At 36.5% G+C, this 21728-nt stretch overlaps 1 protein-coding gene across 1 annotated transcript in view; it reads left to right on the plus strand.

Moving 5' to 3' along the window:
- The first annotated feature begins 429 nt into the window (after positions 1 to 429).
- The window catches only part of glu (structural maintenance of chromosomes 4-like protein gluon), a 53228-nt gene continuing 31929 nt past the window's right edge, over positions 430 to 21728 (plus strand). Inside the window, exons 1-7 of the mRNA XM_069816364.1 lie at positions 430 to 1049; positions 1516 to 1707; positions 3164 to 3448; positions 5444 to 5631; positions 6325 to 6465; positions 12050 to 12200; positions 17655 to 17876. Coding sequence (XP_069672465.1) covers positions 768 to 1049; positions 1516 to 1707; positions 3164 to 3448; positions 5444 to 5631; positions 6325 to 6465; positions 12050 to 12200; positions 17655 to 17876 — 1461 coding nt within the window. The 5' untranslated portion in view covers positions 430 to 767. The remainder of the gene's footprint in view (positions 1050 to 1515; positions 1708 to 3163; positions 3449 to 5443; positions 5632 to 6324; positions 6466 to 12049; positions 12201 to 17654; positions 17877 to 21728) is intronic.

A 21728-nucleotide genomic window follows, 5' to 3' on the forward strand; every position in this document is an offset into this window, starting at 1 on the left:
GCCTGCAGCAAAATATACTGTCAGATTCAGGCGCCCGCCACTCCTCTGCCAGTTGTGGTATCAAGGATTCATGAGTCTTGTTTACTTTCTATTTTCAGATTTGTATAGCACGTCAGCAAGACAGGAAGGAATCTTAGGAGAGGAAAAAAGCGGCAAAGCAATAATGCAATAAAAATAACATAAAAATAAGTTTGTTTTATGCGATTTAATCATCGAAAATATTCATAAATATGTTTAAGATTTGTGCCATGAAAATCACTATATTTGTCATTAAGACTACGAAACCAAATTCTTATCAAAACTAAGTACTATAAAAACGTTTCTTCACGCATATAACAACAAGGTCGCCATGTTGGCATTACTGTGTCAATGTACGAAAATAGACAGACCGGCCAATAAGCTGCCAGAAATCGATTGTAGAGCCATCTTATGGTAAGTACACTCGTCCGTTTCAACTTTCAATTGTTTCTCGTTTCAAAAGCAACGTTTCGAACTTTGACATGCAGATGCAATGAACTTTTATGTTAATCCCGCCAATTTTGTTTATAGGGAAATTGATTGTGGATGAAAAATTTTAATTATAAGAGGTGCATTATAGTAGTTCGTAAAATAAATGGTTATAGTTTAATATAAAATCAGGTTCAAGTTATACGAATTATGTGAGTGAAATTGTTAAGAAAATAACTGTAAGTAATCTGTTTATATTCCATAACACATCAAACCTAACCTAAACGAATATATTACTATGTCAATATTAGTAGTTTAAAATGCCACCGAAAAGAAAGAGTGTTAATGATGACGAAGAAGAAGGGAGACAAAATAATGTTCAAATGGAAACAAATGGACCTCTGGATGTATCGGAAATACGTGAAGAAGAAGATGTATCAGAGGATGAAGAGGGTTTGAAGATAGAAGATATTTATATACCTCCACCACCGAAACCTGTGTGTTCAAGTGAAAACACAGGGCCACGACTTATAATTACTCACATAGAAAACGAGAACTTTAAAAGTTATGCTGGCAAGCAAGTTCTTGGTCCATTTCATAAGGTAAACCTACGTATTTAATTTGACATTTGGTCGTTCGGTAGATTGTTCTCTTACTTTTCTAAGACCTAAATCAGCCACCGGCGTGGCTCAGTCGGTTAAGGCGCTTGTCTGTCGGGTGCGGGTTCGATCCCCGCTTGTGCTGATTACCTGGTTGGGTTTTTCTGAGGTTTTCCGCAACCGCAAGGTGAATGTCAGGTAATCTATGGCGAATCCTTAGCCTCACTTCATCTTGCCAAAAAATTGTGTAACTCATGACTTGTTCCACATCTTAAAGCTTTAGTGGCAATGTAAGATCTACTTATGTAATACAATAAATGAAATGAAGTGAATCATAATGACAACGAAAATAGAACATGTGATTAAAGAAATATTTTTAAATCTCTGTTTTGTACAGGCAGGTTGATTGTTACTAAATTAGAATTCTTATGTATTTCCTTTGCATTTACATGTGTTCTTTTTTTTTCAGTGCTTCACATCAATTATCGGCCCCAATGGCAGTGGCAAGAGTAACGTGATCGATTCCATGTTGTTTGTGTTTGGTTATCGAGCAAGCAAGATCCGTTCAAAGAAGATTTCAGTGCTGTTACACAATTCAGCACAGCATCAGAACATCCAGAGTTGTACTGTTGCTGTGCATTTCCAACAGATTATAGACAAAGTAAGTTGATCAATTAGCTAATCCAGTGATTCCCAACCTTTTTTGACTGACGACACACATTACTGAACGTCCACGATATCGCGACACACTTATTTGTTTTTATTAATAACAATAATAATAATAATAATAATAATAATAATAACAACCACCAGAAGATGATTTACGTGTTGGCCTGTCAATCATAAGGCAACGTATAGAGAAACTCTTGCAACCTATCAAGTGCTGACTTCACATTAATTTAAATAGGTGAGTTTCCAAAAACGAAAATAAAAATCTTTTATCGGATATACAGCATAGACAAATTGAGATTTTTGACACGTACCTTTGTTTCTATGTAGTGTCTGTAGTGTCGGACATCCAGTGTTGTAAATAGGTCGATGTTAACACGCATTTGACCTCTTGCACTCCAATATTTTTCAAAGATATTATCATGGTCAGCCATTGAAGCACAGACTTCATTGTCAAACGCTTGGCATTAGAAAACAACAACAACATTATAATATATGCCATTTTTTTCAGAAGTAATATTTGAAAATTTGCTTCTAAACTGAGGTATGTTTATTTTATAATTAATACTTACTTACTTACTGGCTTTTAAGGAACCCGCAGGTTCATTGCTGCCCTCACATAAGCCCGCCATCGGTCCCTATCCTGAGCAAGATTAATCCAGTCTCTATCATCATATCCCACCTTCCTCAAATCCATTTCAATATTATCCTCCCATCTACGTCTCGGCCTCCCCAAAGGTCTTTTTCCCTCCGGTCTCCCAACTAACACTCTATATGCATTTCTGGATTCGCCCATACATGCTACATGCCCTGCCCATCTCAGACGTCTGGATTTAATGTTCCTAATTATGTCAGGTGAAGAATAGAATGTGTACAGTTCTGCATTGTATAATGTATAACTTTCTCCATTCTCCTGTAACTTCATCTCTCTTAGCCCCAAATATTTTCCTAAGCACCTTATTCTCAAAGACCCTTAATCTCTGTTCCTCTCTCAAAGTGAAAGTCCAAGTTTCACAACCAACAGAACAACTGGTAATATATAACTGTTTTATAAATTCTAACTTGTAGTTTATTTGAGAGCAGATTGGATGATAAAAGGTTCTCAACCGAATAATAACAAACATTACCCATATTTATTCTGCGTTTAATTTCCTCCCTATTGTCATTCATATTTTATGATTAATACAGTATTTTTAATTAATATTTCTGCGCATTTTAAGTGAAGAACACTTTTTTCTGCTGAGAACCACTGCTACTTTCATAGGATTCAATCAGGTGTAACTCTTTAACGGTTGATAATCGGACCCATGTTCATTTATGTTGTTTTATGCTCAAAATGATCCATAGAACTGATTTGTAAAGCGTGGATCATTAGTCATGAATCACCCTGTATAGGAAGGTGTGTGTTCTTCAGGTTTTCATTTAGACCTAATTCTTTGTTTCTTAAGTCTGGTGGTGATGACTTCGAGGTGGTTCCAAACTCCAAGTTCGTGATAGCTAGAACGGCATTCAAGGACAACACATCATTTTACACCGTTAACAAACGTCGTGTGCAGTTCAAGGCAGTGGCCAAACTACTGAGAGGTCATGGGATTGACCTGGATCACAATCGCTTCCTGATCCTGCAGGGCGAGGTGGAGCAGATTGCCATGATGAAGCCCAAAGCCCCCAGCGAGCACGAGTCAGGCATGCTGGAGTTCTTGGAAGACATCATTGGTACCACCAGGTACAAGGTTAGTTGCATGGATATTGTATGTGAAACTAGGCCTATATGTGTGGGATGTTAGTTGTGAAAATGAAGAATGGCATTTCAAAATTAATGTTCTGTAATTTCAACTTTGAATTCCATCGGGAAGTAATGTTTTTTTTTTAATGTTTTCGTGAATGTTAAAAATAGTAGAAATTGTTGACTTAGAAATTTAAGTCAATTTTTCTCTGTTTGATACGCTTGGTGCTGAAACTATAAAACATAGAAACATAATTTTTTTTTACTAGTTATTGTCTGTCATGTGCTCTTCTTCATATGAAAATTTGAACTAAAAAAAAATATAGATTAAAAGAAAAGGTAAAATTTGAGGTATTTCGAAAAAGATCAGTCAATCAAAGAATCAAAGGACATTATGTCGACTCCATGTAGATTTCACAAAACGCTTCCACTCTGTTCTGTGTTTTGCTAGTTCCTCCCAGTTGGTAATTCCCATTTCTATGCATTCCTTCTGAATTTAATCTTTCCATCTATTTCGAGGTCTTCCCAGTGGCCCCTTGTTGTTAAAGGTGTTCATATATGTATATTCATTTTGCACGGCTGGAATCAACCATATGTAGTAACTCGATTGTATTTGCTGATGATACTACTTTGTATCATACTAATGATGACATAATTGATATAAAGTTTGTTATGGACAATTCCTTTAACGAAGCAGCTGCCTGGTTTGAGGCTAATGGATTTTATTTAATTCAGACTAAGACACAACATGTGTTGCTTACATTAAGTGATTCCACAATTTACAACTCTCAGCCATCTGCTAAACTTTTAGGAATTGTACTGGATCCCAAATTATCCTGGGCCCCACATGTTGATTGTTTGTACTAAGCTCTCAAGGGTTATTTATTTATTAAGCAAATTGAAATCTGGTGCCTAAAACATGTGTAAGAAGTGCTTATTTTGCCTTTTTCAATAGTATAATAACCTATGGTATTTCTGTGTGGGGAAATAGTTCTAGTGTATCTAATGTTCTCCTTCTACAAAAAAAAAAAAAAAAAAAAAAAAAAAGCCTTACATATTTTAACTGGTTCTGCTTATGATGCGCACTGTAAGCCACTATTCATAAATGAGGCTATTCTGACTGTTATTAATCTGTACATCTTCACTTCTTTGCTGAAGGTAAAGAAAAATTTAGCAAATTATTATCACAGATCTGATCATCATAATTGCAATACAAGATACAATTTTCACTTGACTGAATCTAATGTTAGACTGGAAACAACTAAAAAACAATTTATGTCCATGGCAGTATCTATGTTTAATAGATTACATAAGTCTGCACACACTGTTAAGTATAATACTTTTAATAATGTTTTAAATTGCTGGATGTTTAATCATCCCTTTTATAGTATTGAGTCCTCCGTTAATAACTTATGTTTTTAATATAATTTTATTCACTCTGTTTGTTTTATTATGACTATGTCCATAGTATTTGTATAATAATCTAATCTAATCTAATCTAATCTAATGTATAACATGTCCTGCCCAATTTAATATTCTGGTCCGTAGTACATCTAAAATTGACGGTTGATTATAAAGTTTGTGAATATTATTATTTTGTCCAATTTTCCAACTATTTTCAATTGGGTCAAAAATTGGACCAAAAATTTTCCTAAACACTTTGTTTTCAAAAACCATTAATTAGTGTTTCTCCTGTTTAGTTAATCTCCATGTTTCCAATCCATATAATAAATGGTACCAGTTGGGTTAATGTTTTGTACAAAATGATTTGAATTTCTGGTTAAAAAACGGGAAGATAATAATTTGTGAACAACATAAAAAGTTTTGTTTGCATTATGTAGTCTGTTAAGTATTTCATATTTTCTGTCATTAGAATTGTCTATCAAAACACCAAGATATTTGAACTGATTAACTGTTTCAAAAATTATGGAGTGTATCAAAAATGTCTGGGAATTATTTTTTAGACTGCATTTGTTTACTGTATGGTGTTGTTCTCAATCAGGAACCTCTAGAGAAGCTAATGGTACGTGTGGAGCAGTTGAATGAGGAACGAAGTGAAAAGTTAAATCGTGTGAAGATCGTGGAGAAGGAGAAAGACGACTTGGAGGGCCCAATGAAAGAGGCTGTCGTGTATTTGAAGGTGGAGAACGAGATGGCACAGACCCGTAACGTCCTCTGCCAGAGATACATGTATGTACCGTGATTCTCAGTTTTGGAATCAACTCTGTATTGTGAGTCATTCTCTTATAAAGAGAACATTTGGCTTAAATAAAATCAGAAATGAAAACTGTAACCTACAAATGTCTGTAACGAACCGCAATTAGTTATCATATTGCCATTAGTAAAATTCTTTAACTTTAATAAAACTAAAATAAAAGTCAAATGCATGGTGTAATGACACAAATATGTGCCTTAATTTATGTCAATACTGTAACTTTACTGAACATTAATTCATTCGCTAGTAAATTTCAGCTACTGGCATGTATTTTATAGTGAAAAACATTCGATAGTGCCCATCACTGTTACAATGTATGTTATCCAAAATGTTTCATGTTAAGTATAACAGTCTTGTTGATATCAGTGAATAGTAGAATCTGTGATAAAGGTAAAAGTATCCTCTATACATCCCATGAAGGCGCCTGGGACGTATGGAGGCTGAGTGATACTTAATTTTAAAGCAGGATGATTGAATCCTGGGTCTCTGGAAATTTTGTAAATGAGAAAAATCCCACTACTATCCAGTATTGAACCCAGGATCTTTCAGTTCATGGCCAGTTGCTCTACCAATTGAGCTACCTGGCTGCCGAGAATCTGTGGTATAAGGTATAAACAAATTATTACATAGATACACGTGTACTGATTATTTTGTTATCGTTATTACAGACATGAAAATGAGGTTCGAAGAGAAGAGCTGGAAGGAAAAAGACAAGCAATTGAAGACAGCAGTAGTGGCCTAAGACAAGAGCTGAAAGAGATCGGTGAGCGAAGGGAAGAGAAGAGTAAAGCCATCAAGGACTGTACCAAGTAAGAGCTTCCAATCTATGAAAATTAACAGAGCAGTTTAATAAAATCGTGTCTTTAAAGCCACATTGACATGATACGAGTACACTTGTATGAGCCAGCTCATACAAGCACACTCATATTGCTGAACGGATCATTTTAAAAATGGCGGATCTGGCTCTGCAGGTTATTGGAGCTGTTGCAGACATGTTGATGAAGGAACTAGAAATTCATGAAACTTTCCCGTATAGCAAACTGAAAAAGTAAGACTTAAGGCTGGTTCACAATAAACCGGAAACGAGAATCGGAACGAAAACAAAAACGGTAAAATTGTTAAAATGTGTACATTTAAATGTGAGGATTCACAATTAACAAAAGGCTTGCTGGAGCCCAGGATCGGGAACGGAGAGTTGGCCAAGTTTCAATTTTGGCGTACACATTTCCGATCACAGCCCACTAGATTCATTCTATTGCCATCTGAAAACTATTTTGTCGTCGAATATTTTGTAGCAAGAAGACCGTGGCATAACCTATGCATTATTTTGTTCTGTGCTGTGCATCATGGAGCAAGTTTTATTTGATGAGATTCTAATATTGAGTGTTGAGGAAAATCCTCACGTTTACGATAAGCGGCACGCCTTGTATAAAGATGAGAAAATGAAGGAGAATACGTGGCTTTCAATAGCTGCATCTTTGAACACCGATCGTAAGTGAATCATGTTTTATTACTGTATTGGTTGTATTGCACACTACATATTCTTGCTTCAATTCAATAACTACTGTTGTGTTCATTTTTGTTCTATTACGAATGTTTCTTCTCTAATTATTTTATGTTATGGTAGACTTAAAATAGGTTTTGATAATAACGATGCATGTGCATGTTTATAGTACCATACCTATTGAAATGTTTCAGTTGAAATTTCGAAGTTCGTTAACCTGTGTTTATGTTGGCTGCCTTGTACTCATGAGAGAACACCATTGGTCAATTATACACAAATAACATCAGAATGCGTAATATCGACTTTACATATCGTAATTGACATGCATATCGATATGCATAGTCGTCTACGTTCTCGGTTTATTCACGTCCTCTGCTTCTCGTTTTCATTTTGGTTCTTGTTCCCGGTTGATTGTGAACCAGCCTTAATGAGCGTCATCTACATATTAATTTAGCATTAAACCTGGAACCAAGATTCCCTTATCTTTTTTTTTTTACTAAAATTAATGCATCTTTATTTGAAAACTAGCCGTACCCGAGCGCTCCGCTGCACCCGTTAGAAATAAATATAAATTAATTACATAATTAAAATAGGACATTTGATCCAGGGAACATTCGTGTTTGATAGAAGGATAAATCGTTTAATATGTTACTTAATTTAAATTGCATCCAAATAATTAAAATGCGATCATTTTAGTCCAGAGACCACTCATTGGTGCAATGACAATTCCTTTAACATGTTTCTAATTTTTATTACATGCAACCATAGTTTAATGAACATTGACATCATTTAGATTTAATGTGTATACTTTATTTTACTTGTTATAGGTTTCCATTGAATTATGGTAATAACTTAATTTTAACCGTTGTTTTCTACGTATTCAGTAAATGGCATTTGGCCCACTATGGTACTGAACCCTTCAAATAACTTAAATTATATTATATAATATTACATTACATATGTTATATTATATTATATTATGTTATATTATATTATATTATATTACTTTACTTTACATTACATTACATTATATTATATCAGAAGTTACTGTAATAACATTATGGCAATATGTCCATCTAGAGAAACTACACTTTCCAATGGTGAAATAATAATTAATTATACAAATCGGTTAATTTAGCTTCCGATATTACTTCATACAAACACAGAAACATTCTCTGTAGGCTATCTTTCATAGCTTTCGATTGTTGCTGTCCAAGGCCCCTTATAGACGAAGACATTTGTTTTTTATTTCATTATGCGGCCTTAGATGGCAGTTATTTTAATTTTAAAACTCATTTATCTCATTAAATATCAGTCCTATCAAAATTGTTCAAGGAATAAAACGTATCGCAAATTATTTTTAAAGACACTTTTGTTAAGTAACATTTTTCACAAAAAATCAATAATAAGCGAGATATTTCGATTTATTTAATTCAGGCCCCCTTATAACCCCCCTTTTAAATAACGTATTTTGAATGCCATATAGCCTAAAATCTAAGTTACAACGAAGTTAATTATATTCCAATTTTCATCGAAATCGGTTCAGCCATTATCGCGTGAAAAGGTAACAAACATACAGACAGACAGACATACAAACAAAAATTTCAAAAAAGTGATTTTCGGTTTCAGGGTGGTTAATTATATACGTTAGGACCAATTATTTTTGGAAAATCGAAAATTACCAGAAAAATTTCGGCTACAGATTTATTAGTATTATTTGAAAATAATAACACGAAATGACAGCCTATTCAAAATAGGCTGTAAAAATTTTCATCTTGCATAAGATGAAATGACACATGAAAAATTATACACGTATGTCCCCAAAAAGTACGGTTTACCTGTCAAAAAAGAAGAGGAATTGTTAGAATTATCTAATGATTCCAGTTTCTTCGTGAAAATCGTGTTTCCTACAATGTCCCTCGTGCAATCTCAGTTGCATGCATCACCCATATATCTCAATGTTTCCCAAATTGCAATACAATACTTGTTGTAATTTGCAACAGCATATTGTGTGGGAGTACATTTTGTACTCTCGTCTTCCTGAAGAAGAAATATAGAATTAAACTTAGTGTTGAGATAGGTTTGCATCTTGGAGTTTCTACAATTGAGCCAGACTTCACAAAGCCAATTCAATCATTCCGCTGATGACCATGGAAAGTATAAAAACTGGTTTAATTTTTCACAGGAAAGACATCAACTCAAAATCTTATCCTTCTGAGTTCTGGGAAAATTGTTGTTTTATTTTTGAAGATTAATATAATTCTACGCTTAAAAAAAAAGCCACAGGCATGAGAGTGCTAAAAAAATTCTGCAGGTTACAGTTAGGGCACAAATGCAGGTATATCATAGTACATTTTGGGTTTCTGCATATACAGTGAAACCTCTCCTTTACGGACACCCCCAAGATATGGACACTTCTCATATATGGACAGATTTTTATGTCCAAACTGAAATAATGTAGAAATAATGATAAATTTAACTCTCGTTTACGGACACTCTCAAACATGGACACAGACAGCTACTTCACAGTCTGTGGTTCGATTCCCGGTCGGGACAAGTTACCTGGTTGAGGTTTTTTCTGGGGTTTTCCCTCAACCCAATTTGAGCAGATGCTGGGTAAATTTCGGTGCTGGACTCCAGACTTATTTCACCAGCATTATCACCTTCATCTCATTCAGACGCTAAATAACCAAAATGTTGATAAAGCGTCGTAAAATAACCTACTTAAAAAAAAAAATTCACAGTCCTAAAGCTTGCTTTACCTCCTGACTGTGGACAGAACTTGGATTTCAAGACCTAATGTGTTACAAAAATGGAAAATTTAGTTTTGAGAACTGTACAGAAATTCCTTAACATGAAAGAAGACAATAAGGGTCTAGTACCCTATCACTAGCCCAGCCGGCTACCCCTTGTTAGCTGGAAGTGGGTGGATAAACAAAATCATTAAATTTAACGCATTTGTGGGTCCAAGGTTTCCACAATCGTGGAATCAGTTGTTCTGTTTCGAGAGACATGGCACCTGAACATAAAAGTTAAGTTGAAAACTGTAAACTACAGTAGTGCATAACTGTAGAACTAGAATAAAATTGCATGGCACAGTACTGTATTTTCCTTTTTTTGGTCTTATCTACTGTAGTTCAAAGGTGCAAAGAATTTACTGTAGTACAATATACTGTATTTAGAATTAAACTACAGTAATACATTTCATTTAAAGCGTGAAGGGATACATAATGCAATAAAGGACAACTCCCAGATGCGGACAGATTGTTACATTCCTTTGATGTCCGTAAATGAGAGGTTTCACTATACATCTTATATCATAGTATAATATAGTATATTATACTTTCAGGACTCAAGAGAAAGTCTAAAAAACTGACTTCATTTGTCACAGCATAGACATGATATACTTACTGGCTTTTAAGGAACCCGCAGGTTCATTGCCGCCCTCACATAAGCCCGCCATTGGTCCCTATCCTGAGCAAGATTAATCCAGTCTCTACCATCATATCCCACCTCCCTCAAATCCATTTTAATATTATCTTCCCATCTACGTCTCGGTCTCCCCTAAGGTCTTTTTCCCTCCGGCCTCCCAACTAACACTCTATATGCATTTCTGGATTCACCCATACGTGCTACATGTCCTGCCCATCTCAAACGTCTGGATTTTATGTTCCTAATTATGTCAGGTGAAGAATACAATGCGTGCAGTTCTGTGTTGTGTAACTTTCTCCATTCTCCTGTAACTTCATCCCTCTTAGCCCCAAATACTTTCCTAAGAACCTTATTCTCAAACACCCTTAACCTATGTTCCTCTCTCAAAGTGAGAGTCCAAGTTTCACAACCATACAGAACAACCGGTAATATAACTGTTTTATAAATTCTAACTTTCAGATTCTTTGACAGAAGACTAGATGACAAAAGCTTCTCAACCGAATGATGACAGGCATTTCCCATATTTATTCTGTGTTTAATTTCCTCTTCAGTGTCATTTATATTTGTTACTGTTGCTCCAAGATATTTGAATTTTTCCACCTCTTCGAAGGATAAATCTCCAATTTTTATAGTTCCATTTCGTACAATATTCTGGTCACGAGACATAATCATATACTTAGTCTTTTCGGGATTTACTTCCAACCCTATCGCTTTACTTGCTTCAACTAGAATTTCCGCGTTTTCCCTAATCATTTGTGGATTTTCTCCTAACATATTCACGTCATCCGCATAGACAAGAAGCTGATGTAACCCATTCGATTCCAAACCCTCTCTGTTATCCTGAACTTTCCTAATAGCATGTTTTAGAGCGAAGTTAAAAAGTAAAAGTGCATCTCCCTGCTTTAGCCCGCAGTGAATTGGAAAAGCATCAGATAGAAACTGGCCTATACGGACTCTGCTGTAAGTTTCACTAAGACACATTTTAATTAATCGAACTAGTTTCTTGGGAATACCAAATTCAATAAGAATATTATATAAAACTTCTCTCTTAACCGAGTCATATGATAGATATGATATAACGTAAAATAATTGTGTATTTTCATATTTTTAGATCATATTCAAAAACTAAAACTGAGATTTACTATCACTGTCAATTTAATAAGGATTCAATGAGTGAAATACTATTACCAGCCTTAATTATACAAAACATTTTAGGGTCTACCAAAATTAAATATGCACTTCAAGGGGTTCATGACACTCCAAAGGTTGGGAACCACTGCTTTAAATGATTAGGTATTTGTGTTGTATGTAACATGTGTACTTTACGTATGTTGATGTAAAACTTCACTCAGTATTATTGACGAGCAAGCTTATTTGTAGATACACGTGAGAATTTTATGGAATTGGAGAATTTTAGGTTAATCCCTCATACTGAATGTGTCTTGTGACTTTTGTAGAAGTTTGGAGGATTTGGTGAATAGGAAAGAGTCACTAACAGAGCAGTTCAACAAAATCAACCAGTGCCATGTTGGAATCAAGGCAGACATGACACAGACCAATAAGAAGAGGAAGAAGACAAAGGAGCTCCTTGTTGAAGAGAAAAAGAAGGTACGACGAGTTGTCACAATATCGCAATAGTAAAAAGTATAGATTAAAAAATGAAAATGTGATCTACGTTTCGAAACTATGACATAAATTATCTTAGTTGGTACGATGTATGGCTATAGATCAGAAGAGTTGCAGTTTATCTGTCATATTGTCACTTCATCATAGAGTTGCCAGGTTTTCAGAGTGCAAATACGGGACATTTGGAGCATTTAACTCTGGGAAAATACGAGGAACTTCTAAGAGAGAGAGAGAGAGACAGAGAAATCTGTAAGCCTCAGGGCATGTACTAGCAAAGTATAAGCAAAAATATCTTAGTCTTACGCCATTGAAGCTGTTATATTACTAACTATTAGTTTGTTTGTATTAATACAATTTTGAAGGTACATTAATGATACAGGGAAGGGTGAGGCCTATATTACACTATCAAATTTCTGTGCCACAGAATATGATAAAATTTTTGATCAAATGTAAGATTTTGAGTATATTATATGACGTCAAAGCTTTTATCACGTCTTTCATCACTGTTCTAATAATGGATCCGTCCACACCTGTGGAGTAACGGTCAGCGCCTGGCCACGAAACCAGGTGGCCTGGGTTCGATTCCCGGTCGGGGCAAGTTACCTGGTTGAGGTTTTTTTCCGGTGTTTTCCCTCAACCCAATATGAGTAAATGCTGGGTAACTTTTGTTGCTGGACCCCGGACTCATTTCACCGGCATTATCACCTTCATCTCATTCAGATGTTAAATAACCAAAGATGTTGATAAAGCGTTGTAAAATAACGTACTAAAAAAAAAATAATGGATCCACAACAGTTCTATGTTTGTTGCAATTGTAAATGCAGTAATGATTATTTGATTAATACTAAAGAAGAAATCAAAGAAAAAACATATTTTGTCGGCTTAGAGTATAAACCTGTTAACAGAAAGAAAATTTTACAGGGGAAACAAAAAACTGAGTATAAATAAACTCTGAAACTGTAGGACCAAATCTAGAGTACAGATGGTGAGGTTTCAGAGTTAATTTATACTCAGTTTTTTTTTTAGTAGGTTATTTTCGACGCTGTATCAACATCTCAGGTTATTTAATATCTGAATGAGATGAAAGTGATAATCTCAATGAAATGAGTCCAGGGTCCAGCACCGAAAGTTACCCAGCATTTGCTCATATTGGGTTGAGGGAAAACCCTGGAGAAAACCTCAACCAGGTAACTTGTCTCGAATGGGAATCGAACCCAGGCCACTGGTTTCGCAGCCAGATGCACTAACTGTTACTCCACAAGTGTGGACAGTTTTTTGTTTTCCCTATAAAATTTCCTTTTTTGTTAGCTAGCAGGTTTAAACTCTAAGTCAATGATTTGGGTAGGGAGAAAAGATACAAAAGGAATCCATTAAACTCTACTGAGAGAACTTCAGTGTGAAGATGTGAAACCCTATATATATACTGGGTGTTCATTTCAAAATGTGTCATGACGTCACTGTTGGTGAGTCAGCGATTTGAAGCGAGTTTCAGCTTTTATGTCAGAGAAGTTGCCTATTAATCAAGGCGTTCAATCTGAACTTAAGAACGTGTACGGTATAACTTGAACGTCGTAGCAACAGATGGCGGTCTGTACGGTCTGTGTGCTACCATAACCTCTTTCGAACTGTGTTTTGCGCGGGCAAGCCGTACCCAGGGTATTTGTTATCGGTTGCGTACGGCAACATTCCACAATACAAATCAAATGCTCCGTGTCCATGTTGACCGTCTAAGTTAATGTCAACAAATACTGTACGTAAGTAATCGTCTTAACCCTCTCCCCATATCCCGACAGTAAGAAAAAAAACTCACCTCAGTACGTGTTTCCAAACAGTTCACATTCCTGCCACTGCAGGCGTTACCGTACGTATCGGTAAGTACTCTTCAGAATGAACGCCGTACTTGGTAGGCAACTTCTCTTGCATATAGGTTATACGCCTTTGCGGAGATGTAGGAATATTGATTTTCTAGGCTCATCGGCTAGCCACATGACGACATACAGCGAGCCATGACACACTTTGAACTGAACACCCAGTATATATATATATATATATACAGTGAAACTTGTGTAATTCGAATCTGAAGGGCATAAGAAAAAATTCGAATTATGGAAAAATTCGAATTAAAAAAATGGTACTTTAGAAGGCAAACTACAGGTGTACTGTATGTACTATGTATTACTATAACATTTAAAGACAACAGGGTATTATAATACAAGAAAATATAGTGCTGTATAATGATAGGCCTATTACATAAATACAGGACGGTACAGTAATCAGTAAACATTTATGCACAACACATACAGTAGTTAAAAAAACATACCTTACTAGGCCTTTGTTAAGTAGGATGTGATTTTAGTCTGCTTCTTTTTATTGATTTGCTGTTTTACTGTAAAGTCCTCCAGTTTATTTAATGCATCAAACAGAGAACCATGCACATTTTGGTGTCCCTCAATGAATCTTCTTAGCTCTCGGAAGTGAAAGATCGGGGTTCGGGGTTTGTGAAAAGCAATGCACAGTGACCGTTTTAACTGAGTACGGTAACTGTACTTTCGAGGTGAATGACACTCCAAGGGTTGTCAACCCGCACTGGGACCACTTTCTCCGAAAAGGAGATACAATGCATTCCCGGTTCCAGCCTCCAACCCCTATGGTCAGGTCAATTTGTTCCAGTACTGGCTCGTTCCGCCTTTGCCACATTTCACTGTAAAACTCATGTCCATTCTGGATTTTTTCTTCGAATTAAACAAAATTATGTTCGAATAAAAGACGATGTTTATGCACTGTTTCCATAGAAAATTCAAGGGGACAAAGGAAAACTTCGAAATAAAGAATAATTCTAATTAAAAACGTTCGAATTACACAAGTTTCACTGTATATATATATATATAATAAAAATTAAAAAAATTTAATCCGTGGAGCTACATCCCATGAAGGGCTAAAACCGACCAGCCAGCTGCTGGCCTCACGTCCACATGCCGAAGCAGAGGTGGACGATCATCCAACCAGAATGGAGGTATCGTGTGGTTAGCACGATGATCCCCCCAGCCGTTATAGCTGGTTTTCGAAACTGGATTTTCACTACTTATCGTAGCTCCCCAAGTGCATCACGATGCTGGGTGGGCACCAGTCCCATACACTGGCCGAAATTTGATGAGAAAATTTCTTCCCCCATGAGGACTCGAACCAGCACATATTCCGTAACGCGAGTCCTGGGCGGGATGCCTTAGACCGCGATGCCACGGCGCGGGACTATATATACTACAGTAAATATGTAATAATGGATGATGAAACATTTCATGTGACTCATAATGTGATATTAATAGTTTTGTTGTTTTCACAGACCATGTGTACTTAATGTCCGCCATTTTCTTTCTTCTCTGTCACAGATTTTATCAAAGGTATGATGATATGTCACTCTCCTTTCTGGTGCTACACACAAAGTGGACACGATGTTGCCACATGGATATCTTGCCTAACTTTCCTTCCACATTTATCTGCCTGTCTGTCAGCGGGATGAAGGAAGGGGAATGCTGTTAATTGCAACATCGTGCTTTGGCCCTGTATCACTGTAGTTGAGTATAGTGAGGGTCACATAAGAACAGTTCCTAAACAGCAAATATTGCCGTCTTGTCAGTGTTGCCAACTGTTACCAGATATCACATGATCCTACGTACTAAATGACTTAAGTACTTAACCGTACTTAATGTTGGAAGATTATTCTAAATAATTCAATACTTTGTAACATATTTTCATAGGCAACCTATATGGGAAAGGGATCAACATGTCAAGTATTTTGTCTGGCAAATACGAAATTCATTGGTTTGACTAAACAATTGGCTCACAAGACCTAACCTAAAAATTTATTTTGTTTGACCACATGAAATTATTAGTACTAACTCCGAAAACTTACCTGACTATAGTCTTGAATTATAACCACAACACAGCACATAAAATAACATATATATTAATATTAATACTGATATTAATTGGCAGCCGGGTAGCTCAGTTGGTAGAGCAGCTGGCTACGGACTGGAAGGTCCAGGGTTCGATCCCAGATGCTGACAGGATTTTTTCTCGTTGCCAAACTTTCAGAACGGCCCCAAGGTTCACTCAGTACCGGGTCACTGAGTACCGGGTCTTTCCCGGGGGTAAAAGGCGGTCAGAGCGTGGTGCCGACCACACCACCTCATTCTAGTGCCAAGGTCATGGAAAGCATGGGGCTCTACCTCCATGCCCCCCAAATGCCTTCATGGCATGATACGGGGATACCTTTACCTTTACTGATATTAATTAATTATTAGTATCTTCAAATTTCACTAGCTTCCAGTAACCGGCTCAGAAATCTAGTACAATTTTAATTTCATGGAACTCCAGTACCGACAAATATTGTCGATATTTGTCTCAGCTGCCAACATACCAGTTACAAAATCACTACCATTTGTAGTATTGTTAGTATCGAATTTCGAAACGAAGTTGGCAAAAGAAAATTCAACCTGCAAACTAGAAAATCACCACAGTCCACTAGCATATGTAGTAATGGGGGAAAAATGGTTAGGTTTCAGCCTTAAGGTACGGTCACACATCACTACTTTTGCAGCGCGACTTTTGTACTGCAGCTGCAAAAGTTGCATGTCGTGTTCACACGTAAGCCAAAAGTAGCATGCTCCACGCTACTTTTCATGCTGCGCAACCCAAGTGCTGCAAAAGTTGCAACTGGAGGTTGCGAGTCTGTTCACACACAAGGCACTACTTTTTGCAGCCGCAGTCATGCTGCAGGTTTCCATCTCCGTGTTGACTTCTCAATATACATTTTGTGGTTATGTTCGCATTATTAAGAAACTCATGCGAAAGCTTCCTTATCTATTATTTGCTTTTCTGTCGTATCTAGTATTCAGAAATTGACATTATTTTTACTATAAAGCTTTTAAAAACTCCTATATACTTAAATGATAACCAACAGTATATTCACGTAATCAATGTTGGCAACCCTCCTGTTTGGAACTACGCTACGGAAAATTTAAAAAATGAATTATATCGTCAGCAATTAGCTCAGACTGTGTTGTGTATTTAATAACTGTTACAAATAATTTATTTTCATCACGTTTAACATTAAAATATATCCAAACAATAAAAGTATCATTAGCACATTTGGGTGGCAACACTGGTTGCAGCCGCAGCAAAAGTTTCAACAAAACCGATATCAAAAATGCTGCGGCTGCAACCCTGAGAACCCTGTTCACATGTCGCTACTTTTAAGCTGCGTGCAGCATGGAAAAAGTAGTGGGTAGCAGGTTCGGCAGCCGCTACTTTTCGGGTTGCACGTCGCAGTACCTTTAGAGTATGAAGTAAGCTGATCCGGACTATACATGGAAAATTATGCAAGTCTGTTAATGTCATTTGTTGTACATGTAAGCAATTTCTTTTAACTGTTTGCAGCTAAACGAGCTGGAGCTTGTGCCTGAAAGGAACGAGAAGGAGATTGTGGAGCTCACTGGACGAGATAAGAAGCTGAGTGCTGATCTTGAGAAGGAGAAGGCAGCCATGGAGAAGGCAATGGCCGGGCTGAGGGCAGAGACGCAGGAGCTGCAGGACAGCAAGGATCAGCTGCAGACACAGCTCATCGACCTCAAGAAGACCGTTGATGAGACCAAGTCTGCTGTGAGTCAGTTCTGCTCTAGTGCAGACGCAGTTAATGTTCATTAGGCTAGACGGCTGCTATATGCACTGTAACATTTCTGGCATGTGGCGTCATAAACTTGTAGAGTAGAACCAATCGGAATCAGTCTGTAACAAGTACTTCCCGAGTTCGTTTGTTCACGTGTGAGTGTTTCAATACACTGAATAAGTAAAACTAACATTTACTACTGTTGTCACGCCAGGAGAAGGCGGCTGAAGTACTTAGACGGGGCAGAGAGGAAACAGTCACGCATGCGCACCGTGCTGTTCACTGCAATATTCCTGTTTCACAAACATCTACTGCTCGTGTCTATGAATCTTTGCGACTTTGTGAAAATAATAGTGGGGTTTTTACTGTAGTGTTTTATTAGTTTCAACACGATAATTGTTTTCAGTATACCACAAATCTTGTATTGCTTTAGTTATCCTTTGCTTTTCGTGTTAATAGTGTTGATAATAATATAGTTAATAGAATTTATGTTATTGTATACTATTATTTAGGTTTATAGCAGTTTTTTGTTTATTGTAAATATGTCGACAAAGAGGAAACAAGGATTGACAATCTATAGCGAAGAAAGGAATATTATTAGATGTGCAAAATAATTCTGTGATGAAGATAAACAACAACAGTGCCTTTCCATTCCTCTTACGAAACCTACAGCAAAGGTAGAAAAGTACTCTAATCTATCTACAAGAACAATACAGCGTATAAGGAATGAAATGAAAGACTGCACAGAAGAAAGTGCGTTGTCGACACCTGAGGGAGAAAAAAAATGTAAACGTCCAGACTACAGAAACGCAAATGTAGATGACTTCGACGGGAAATTGACAAAAAAGATATAATTGAGAATTTTTATTTGAAAAAGAAAGAGGGCCACCGGCGTAGCTCAGGAGGTAGCGTGTTTGCCTGCTGATCTGCAGTTGTGCTCGGGAGTGATTTCGATTCCCGTTTGCGCTGACTACCTGGTTGGGATTTTTTTCCGAGGTTTTCCCAAGCGGAAGGCGAATGTCAGGTAATCTATGGCGAATCCTTGGTTTCATTTCGCCAAATACATCTCGCCATCATCAATTCAATCGACACTGAAGAAGCTAGTAGTTATTACAGTGTCGTTAAATAACAAGTAAAAAAATAGTACCAAGCTGCAACAAACGTCTAACCTTTTACAAGAGAAAATTGATTTGAAATGAAAGACAACATTAAGACGAATACTGAAGAAAAAGGATTTCAGGTGAAAGAAGTGTGCAGCAAAAAAAATTGAGGAAAACACTGTAAATTACAATACGTGAAGATATCTACAGCAAGTAAGAAAGCTTAGGAAAGTGGAAAAACCGATTTTGTATCTGGACGAAATGCGGATAGATAGGCCTACCAATTTAACGTTTCCCAAGTTCCGGCACGATAAAAATGTTATGGGAGTTTTGACTACCGTAAATGTGTCCAGAACACTCATTGTTGTTCATCAGGATGGGGGCGGTGGGGCTAATGGCTTTGTTGAGAGATTCGAATTAATATACACGGCTGGAACATAAACAGACGATTATCATGGACAGATCATACTCCAGCAATTTTGAAAAATGTGATAATGATAGTCATAGCGACAGCACGGAAGATGCGGAATCTTTTATGTCTGACTCCGTTCCCGTGTAGCCAAGTAAGTGGACGAAGTTTTCAGGTCAGAGTGTAGCGTAAAGTTCCCCCGTCCCGCCTATCTACTCCCCGCGCCAACTCGTAGCGCGAAGACAGTATGTGTGTGTAAGATAAATACAGTAGAACTTCAATTTCATATTGTGGTATGCCGATAAGCTATTAATATTTTACTATAATTATTTATTTACTGTGCCACCTTTGCTTACCTTAAAAGTTAATAATTTACATCAACGTTTTCGATACATTTGTATCATCTTCAGATGTAGTGTGTGATTTGATGATATTCAAATCACACGCAAGGCTGTATTAAACTCATGGACTCGATAACATCCATCTTGTACCAATAACATCAAACCACCGACACATAGCAACATATATCTATGATTTTTCACATCAATCTATTGACCAAAATCGAATGAAATTCTTTAATAATACACATTGTTAATAATTATAGACATGTTAGTGATATAAACAGTACTCCGTTTTAGTTCGTTGTTAAAATCAAGATCAACAGAAGCAGCCCCATCTAACGATGTTAAAAACTGGCAAACACAGCCAACAAGTGCTTACAGTGTTTTAAAGTGTCCTATAACGTTTTACATTCTTCTGATTATATTTATAGTTTTATATCACTTTTAAATAATTTTAAATCTTTTAAATTGTACTATATGGACTGTAAATGATTTTAACTTAATGTAACATGTGTATTATAGACCAAATTAGGTTAAGTTAGAGCAATTCACTTTAGCAACATCCGAAAATCATAATAAGTTCCATACCATAAGGCAAGGTTTTCATCATAAATGTACATTTAACACTCTACATCTGAAGATGATACAAATGTATCGAAAACGTTAATGTAAATTATTAACTTTTAAGATAAGCAAAGGTGGCACAGTAAATAAATAATTATAGTCAAACAGTAGAACTTGGTTATAGTGACCTCGTTTTGTGCGACACCTCGCCTATAACGTCAAATATTCTGTGGTCCCAACTAATTCCCCATAAGACATATGCTTTTCTACCTTGCTTAATACGACAAACGCATATGCTTCTACCTCGCATATAACGTCATTTTCAACCTCAGTTTGGAATACAATTTTCTAAGAACCAAAGTATTTTAAGAAATATTTTGCTGATATCTGGCAAATCCTTTACTGTTCCCTTCTATCATAGACCTCTGGAATGCAGGCAGATTCCCCATCCCATTGTAACCTGCCCGAATTCATGCAGTATTAAAGGTACCTGCAGTTTCGACAGGAAGTTTTCACTAAGTGCACGCATTTTAACGCAGTATGACCACTAAAAGAAGTGAGTGACACTTTAGAAGCCATACATTTCTATGAAGCTAGAGGAGGGAGTATGAAGCTAGGAGAAGGAGCAGTGAAATTGCAACTGAAATAATGAACATAGAATTTAATTTAGAAAGTGTATATTGGGCAAGTAGGAGACAACAGAGTAAAATGACTGATTACTTCACTCCTCAGTAAAGAAGTTTGGTGAGTAATGAACAAACTGTTTTAATACAGAATACTGTATTTATAATTGTACATGTATTTTATTTCTTCATGGTATGCTTAAAAGTGAATGCATAAATATAAAATGAGCCTAATTATGTTTATTATTTTTCATTTTCCACCTCACTAGACTGATAATATGAATCTCGGTTACGACGACACTCGTTTATAACAACATAATTTTCAAGGTCCCTTGGATGTCGTTATAACCAAGTTCTACTGTAAATGGAAGAAAATACTGTAAAAAGACAAGTATTGCACAGGCAGGTGCGGAAAATATTGTTTAAGTTGTATCATTATTTTAAAAACGTTGACAAGCAGAAGGCTGCCGGCCATTTTGATGCTGGCTGCAACGTTGCCAACTTGCAAGAAATGACTGCAGAAGGATGTGGTGTGGGATTGAGAACCGTGCAAAGAATATTGTTAGTGAAGGAAAGAGGGTTTGTTTGGTGTCATGCTTACAGTAATCAACGGCTAAGTTCATTGTTGTCTTTTGATAATTTAAATTCTCTACTGCGCTATTTGTATCGCACGTGCACGTGAAGTACGATGTGGCAATGTTGTACGCTGCCTTGCCCTCTCTATCTGTCTCTCTCGATGCAAACGCTAGCAGACTACTGCCTTCCAAATTGCCGTCGACTCTAATAGAGTAAAACTTCTCTGTAATGG

The sequence above is a fragment of the Periplaneta americana genome, chromosome 17 (assembly GCF_040183065.1).
Source record: "Periplaneta americana isolate PAMFEO1 chromosome 17, P.americana_PAMFEO1_priV1, whole genome shotgun sequence".
In the NCBI taxonomy this organism is placed as follows: domain Eukaryota; kingdom Metazoa; phylum Arthropoda; class Insecta; order Blattodea; family Blattidae; genus Periplaneta; species Periplaneta americana.